The sequence below is a fragment of the Fulmarus glacialis genome, unplaced genomic scaffold (assembly GCF_000690835.1).
Source record: "Fulmarus glacialis isolate BGI_N327 unplaced genomic scaffold, ASM69083v1 scaffold25435, whole genome shotgun sequence".
In the NCBI taxonomy this organism is placed as follows: domain Eukaryota; kingdom Metazoa; phylum Chordata; class Aves; order Procellariiformes; family Procellariidae; genus Fulmarus; species Fulmarus glacialis.
In genome coordinates, this window is record NW_009213999.1 from 3,868 (window position 1) to 10,210 (window position 6,343).

The 6,343-nt window shown below is 48.7% G+C and overlaps 1 protein-coding gene across 1 annotated transcript in view; it reads left to right on the top strand.

The window, feature by feature from the left end:
• KDELR3 (KDEL (Lys-Asp-Glu-Leu) endoplasmic reticulum protein retention receptor 3) overlaps nucleotides 1–5,630 on the top strand; it is a 5,885-nt gene extending 255 nt beyond the window's left edge. Inside the window, exons 2-5 of the mRNA XM_009578406.1 lie at nucleotides 937–1,037; nucleotides 1,637–1,795; nucleotides 2,115–2,367; nucleotides 5,590–5,630. Coding sequence (XP_009576701.1) covers nucleotides 937–1,037; nucleotides 1,637–1,795; nucleotides 2,115–2,367; nucleotides 5,590–5,630 — 554 coding nt within the window. The remainder of the gene's footprint in view (nucleotides 1–936; nucleotides 1,038–1,636; nucleotides 1,796–2,114; nucleotides 2,368–5,589) is intronic.
• The last annotated feature ends 713 nt before the right edge of the window (nucleotides 5,631–6,343 follow it).

The window sequence follows — 6,343 nt, forward strand, 5'->3', positions numbered from 1 at the left end:
TCAGTGAAGGGTGTGAGCAAAACGGGTGCTGAAAAGGCTAGCAATAGCCCATGCAAGCTGGCAGCCCTCCCCGGTGGGGTCTTTGAGAGAAGTCATCCTCCTCCGGGAGGTCTCCCTGCCAGGAGGAGCAGGCTGCATTGGAAGGATGTGATGTGGCAAGGCGCACAGCTTCGGGCAGGTGTTGGTGTTGGGGTGGTGAAGCGAAGGGGAGGGCGGCAAGGTCGGAGGGAGGTGGAAAATGAGCGTGAAAAGTTGTGGCGGCATCAAAACCAACGACCTCGAGAGAAAGCTGCTTTAGGTCGGAGGTCCTGCCAGCAGGTGGGCAGGTACCAGAGGCTGCCCCATCCCTGGGCGAGGAAATCGGGGCAGCAGCTTCCCGCAGGATGATTTTGCTCAGAGTTCATGGTTTCCTCCCCGAGAGACTTTGGGGCTGGGCTGCAGGACCGCGGCCATTATCACAGGTAGAGAAAGGGCTGGGTGTGTCTGCCTCTCCCCGCCAACGGTGACTAAGGTCCATCAGTGTCCCTGGGCTGGTCCGTGACCCCCCAGCTCTTCCTTGGTGTGGCAGATGTCACACCACACAACCCCCCCGGCGAGGTGGGCAGGCGAAGGGGGCGAGGGAGGGAAGCGAAAGGCATTTTGATGACGGTAAGGACTGAATTGGCCAAAGCAGTGAATATGCCCACCGAGCGCTGGTCCCTACAACCCGAGGCAGGGCTCAGGGGCATCAGCAGGAGCCTGCCCTGTTGCTTGGGAGACTCCGGCCAGTCCTGGGGTAGGTCTAGAGCTACCACAGCACGTACACGCCAGACCAGGCTCACAAAGCAAAACACATACATATACAACCACTTCCAAAGAAAGCGTAAGGGGAAACCACCATCCTAAGGGTCCTTCCTCACATCTGCCTTACCTTCCTTTGTTTTCCCTGCCATGCAGGTATCTCTGGGAAGAGTCAGATTCTTTTCGCCCTCGTCTTCACAACCCGCTATCTGGACCTGTTCACCACCTTCATCTCTGTCTATAACACCGTGATGAAGGTAAGGAGAGGGCAGTGCGGAAGCAGAGGTTCCCCTCAGTTCACCATGGTTTCTCGGGGAGGTGAGGGTATGCGTTCACTAAGTTTTTCAGCCAGAGGGCAGAGGGAGCAATTCCATCTTCTTCACTTGCCACCAATGCTACAGCGGGTTATACATAGGAAGGGTGGATAAAGCTGCTTCCTTTGGTGACATTGGCTCTCCATTGACCAAAAAACCCCCTTACCACAGTCAGTGAGCGAGCTGAGCTCACTATCTTTAGTACCACCAAAAGGAGACACTATGAATTAAGCCTGGGTGTCCTTGAACAGCAGGAGCATTAACAGACGGCTGCCACCAAGCCAACCTCTTCACACAGAGCCCTAGAGGGCTCAAGCAGTTGTGATCCACATGGTGGGACAATCTTTAGTTGACCGCTGGAGTATCTCCAGCAGAAGTCAATCCACAAGCCAGCACAGAAAAAGCATTCACCACTAGCTCGCCCTGGCACAGCCCCACCAGAACCAGGTTAAAAGATCTTGACTTTGGCAAAGTTGTCCTCTCTTCAAGCACAGAAGGTGTAATCACAGGTAAGGTCTTGCCGTCTCCCTTCCCTCCCTCAGGTCATTTTTTTGATATGTGCCTACATCACCGTGTACATGATCTACGTGAAATTCCGGAAAACATTCGACAGCGAGAATGACTCCTTTCGCCTTGAGTTCCTGCTGGTCCCTGTCACAGGCCTGTCGTTTCTGGAGAACCACAGCTTCACCGCCTTGGAGGTAAGGAAAACCTGAGGCAGGAAAGGGGAGGGGAAGCTGCAGCCTGACACCATGCAGCAGAGCAAGCAGCGTATTGAATAGCTGAGATTTTTAACAGCAAAAGCAGGCAGGAAAGGCAAGGTTGGCAGGCCTCGAAGACCATACCATCTATGGAGCAGCTCAGCGCTGCCTCCTCTCAGTCCCAGCACAGCATTTCCCCAACTCCAGCAGCACTGCTCATCTCGCTCGCACCTCAGCGCTCTGCCAGTGAAAGCTTTGGCTCTTAATGCGTATTAACCTGCACCAACACTCTCCCCTGCCTTCGTTTTGCATCTCGCAGATACTCTGGACCTTCTCCATCTACCTGGAGTCTGTGGCTATCCTTCCTCAGCTCTTCATGATCAGCAAGACGGGGGAAGCAGAGACCATCACGACACACTACCTTTTCTTCCTGGGCCTCTACCGCGCTCTCTACATTGGCAACTGGGTCTGGCGCTACTACACGGAGAATTTCTATGACCAGATCGCTGTAGTTTCCGGGGTGGTACAAACCATCTTCTACTGTGACTTCTTCTATCTTTACGTTACCAAAGGTAGGTAAAGGGGTTAGTATAAATCCGAAACGTTCATTCGGCACTCTTGCAACGTAGGGTGGAGCTGCATCTTGCCATGTGTTAATCCTTACGTGACTGTATTCTTTGCTGTATTTGTGATGCAGATTGTCCAACTAAAATCCAGTTTAAAAAACATATCTGTTGAATGCAAGTGGGCATCTCTGCTCACAAGTCTCTAGACGTGCACGTGAAACAAAGTAGAAGTTAAACAAGAGCTAAGCCTGGTTTAATCCCACCTTGGGAAGTTAACAATTGAGGTATATTCAATTCTATGTACATTTTGAAGGATTAGGAATCAAGCAAAAAAACTTGGGGGGGGGGGGGGGAATGTAGGCAGACAATGTACCTGAGAAAGCAACTGCAGACATACGGAGATATTATTAAGCCTACTGTTTCTTTTGATGGAAAAGATGTAACGTTCCCAAGAACAGATTCTGTAGAAAGACAGGCACCTGCATGGACAAGACACCCCTTTCTGTTTCCCAAAATCAGATGCCCCTTCCACTTCAGTGCCGTGCTTTGGTAAACAGCTACGTACCAGAGCTAGCAAGTGCATCAAGGGCATAAAACGTCGTAGAACATGCTATGGTTTGCTGAGGCTGAAGTACATTTTAAAACACTTTTCTGTTGAAGAGGATGGAATTTGATGGAATCTAGCTAAGCGAACAAATATTTTCTTCCTTCTTCACGTTCCTGAACTAGTCTGCCAAAAGCAGTAGTGACGGCCTGCATTTGATGTTTTGAGGGATGGATCTTTGGTAGCTTCATGCAATATACCTGCTGATAAGAGAGGTGACAGGAACACTGAGCAGGTGGCTGGCCTTGGCAGATTAAGACTTCCTTCTGTCATTAAAACATTTTTGTAGCCAGAAAAGTACTTTGTAAAACTGCCATCAAGGTGCTCCACGTCAATTCCTTTTTTTTAAAAACTAATTCCCATTTTAGCTTCACTCAATTCATGTGTCCCGTGTCCTTCTGTATTTTGTGAGAAATCCATACCCTTTGTAGTTGCGGATGGTGGAACAAAAGGGGGAAAAAACAACTGCTGGCTTTCAGTCTCGCATCGCTAGTGATAAAACTGCAAAATTTAGATGATACAGGAGGCAGAAGAAAAAACATTTGCCCCTGGGACATCACAGCAGGTATAGAATTGTTTTGGTTTTTCTTCTCTTACACAAATGTTCTGGATCATGGGAGAGAAAAGGTAACTGAAAATATGCAAATGCTTTGCAGTCATTTATGAAAATCAGCAATATTATAGCAGGTTGCATCTCTCTTACACTCTTGAAAAAAAAAAATTTTTTTTCAAAACATTTCTAACACAGAAGAGCTCAGACAAAAGGGCAACGATGCTGCAAAAAAAGCAAGGATGTGTTATATAAAAAAATGTATTTAATAAGACTTCAGAACCTATACCAAAGCATTGTAAAGGGATTTTTATAGAAAGCGACTTCTCTTTATCTTGTTTTCAAAACTAGATAATCTCCTTTCTGTTTAACACAAGGACCTGAAAGATATTCCGAGGAAGCTTTCAGCTCCCAAAAGCTTGTATTTCACAGAACAGCTGTGGTTGGGAGCAACTGGGGGGGAGGGGATCATCTAACCCACCCCACTGCTCGCACCAGGGTCACCTAGAGCAGGTTGTTCAAGGTCCTGTCCAGTATCTCCAGGACAGAGGCACCACAGCCTCTCTGAGCAACCTTTGCCGGTGTCTGACCACCCTCACAGTAACAAACTTTTCTCTTACGTTTAAGTGGAATTTCCCCTTGCCCCTTGCCCTGTCACTGGGCACCACTGAGCAGAGTCCTCCTCTGCCTCCTTTACTCCCCCCATCAGGCATTTATACACATGGGTAAGATCCCCCTCAGCCTCCTTCAGCCTGAGCAGTCTCGGCTCTCGGCCTGCACTCTTACATCGGATGCTCTAGTCCCTTAACCATCCTCGTGGTTTTTCTGGACTTGCTCCACTATGTCCCCGTCTCATACTGGGAGCCCAAAGCTGGACCCATCGCTCCAGCTGGACCCATCGCACCAGGGCTGAGTCCAGAGGAAGGACCACCTCCCTCGACCTGCCAGCGACGCAGCTCGGGAGGCTGTTTGCATTCTTTGCCACGAGAGCTGACTGGTGGCTCCTGTTCAACTTCACATCCACCAGCACACCCAGGGCCTTTTCTGCCAAGCCGCTTTCCAGCTGGGCAGCCCCCAGCACGTACTGGTGCATGGGGTTGTTCCACCCCAGGGGCAGGATGTGGCATTTCCCTTTGCTGACCCGCATGAAGCCCCCGCCAGACCATTTCTCCAGCCTGGCATGGTCTGGTGTATCAGCCACTCCCCTCCGTTGTGCACCATCAGCAAACCACTGAGGGCGTACTCTGCCCTTCCCTCTAGCACCGAACAAAGACGCTGAGCAGTACTGGCCCCAGTACCAGGCCACCAGCTGGACCCCACGCTGCTGACCACCACGCAGCCAGGGCAGCCACTTCTCCACCCACCTCATCTAAGCCTATGGGCCCCTGGTGTTTCCAAGAGGCCTCCCATCCCAGCTTCCAGATGAGATGGGGCAGGCTCAGAGGGGGTCTGGCCACAGACCATTTAGTCAGGTCATGTTCTCTACTAAAAGAGGGGGAAAAAAAAAAAGCACTGGGGATAGAACAGCAGACTCCATACTACAAAATCAAGAAAAAGAAAGTGGGGAAATTAAGTCTCTAAGAGGATCCACACAGGAACGAGAGTAACTACGGAAGTGGAAACAAAAACCTTCTCCTTTAGCAAAAAGGAGAGTAAGTTAGTTTTGGAGTTTCTCCCCCTTAGAAGCAATTTTGTAGTGGTTGTCTCCCATCAAGGATCACATAAATTCTTCCCTTTTCTCTGGATTCCTTAATTTTACCCTTCTCGCCAAATTCTCCTAGATGCTCCTTCCACAATAAACAAGATTCTCTGGCGCTGCAAGCACACAGTCACAACAGAGGACAAACAGTTGTGTTACCTGCAGACACCACGGCTCTATTCCTACTAGCCTAGCAGCACATGGAGGATGCCTGAGAAGGTCCATTCGATAGCCATAATTTCATTGCCATTTGCAAACTGGCAACCCACTATCTAGCGCTCTAAATAGCAAGTTCAGAAAAAGTATTTGTGGAAACAATGAAACAGTTTTAATTCCCCAAAATTCCTTCATTACCTTCTCTTTCTCTTTGCACAGTCCTAAAAGGAAAGAAGCTAAGTCTTCCCATGCCTGTTTGAAGACATTTCCACAGACAACGCAAGAAATTCCGAAGATGAAGCTCTTAAGATCACAGCTTTGCTTTTTCCTGGCCCTTTTTGGCTAACGGATGGCTCAGCCGAGTTTCACTCCAGTGCCAGGAAGACGAGGCCTGGAAAGCTGATATGCTTTTCATCCATATGAGACTTTCCCTCAATTTATTTTTTTTATTTCTTTGTACTTGAATTCAGTGCTAGTAAGTAGTGCTGGCCAATACTGAAGTAGTGCAAATTATTCTCTCCCGGCTCTTCCCAGCATCTACCTCCAAAACACGCCTCTACCTTGACCCTGAGGCAGCACAAGGAGTACAGGGGAAATTGTCACTACCTTTAGTCCTTCAGTCCTTTAGTGAGTGCCTATGGTAAAGGGAACATGGTGCCATTAAATCTGGTAACATATACAAAGGCCACTGACCCACTTCACACATGGCCACATCTGACACAGCAGACGCTACAAACTATTACTTTAACTCTGTATGAGCGAACATCCTCCTCAAAGTTAACTCTGCCTGACTCCCATTCTATTCAAGTCCCATAACATCAGGAAAAATACATTCCCTTCGAATGACATGAATCTTCCAATTCCACAGGTATTCAAACACCTTCCCCACTCACTTTCAGTGACAGTTCCTCATATTCTACAAACGGGGATTGTTTTAATTAAAATTCAGTGGGTTGCCAACAGGTGTTTCCAA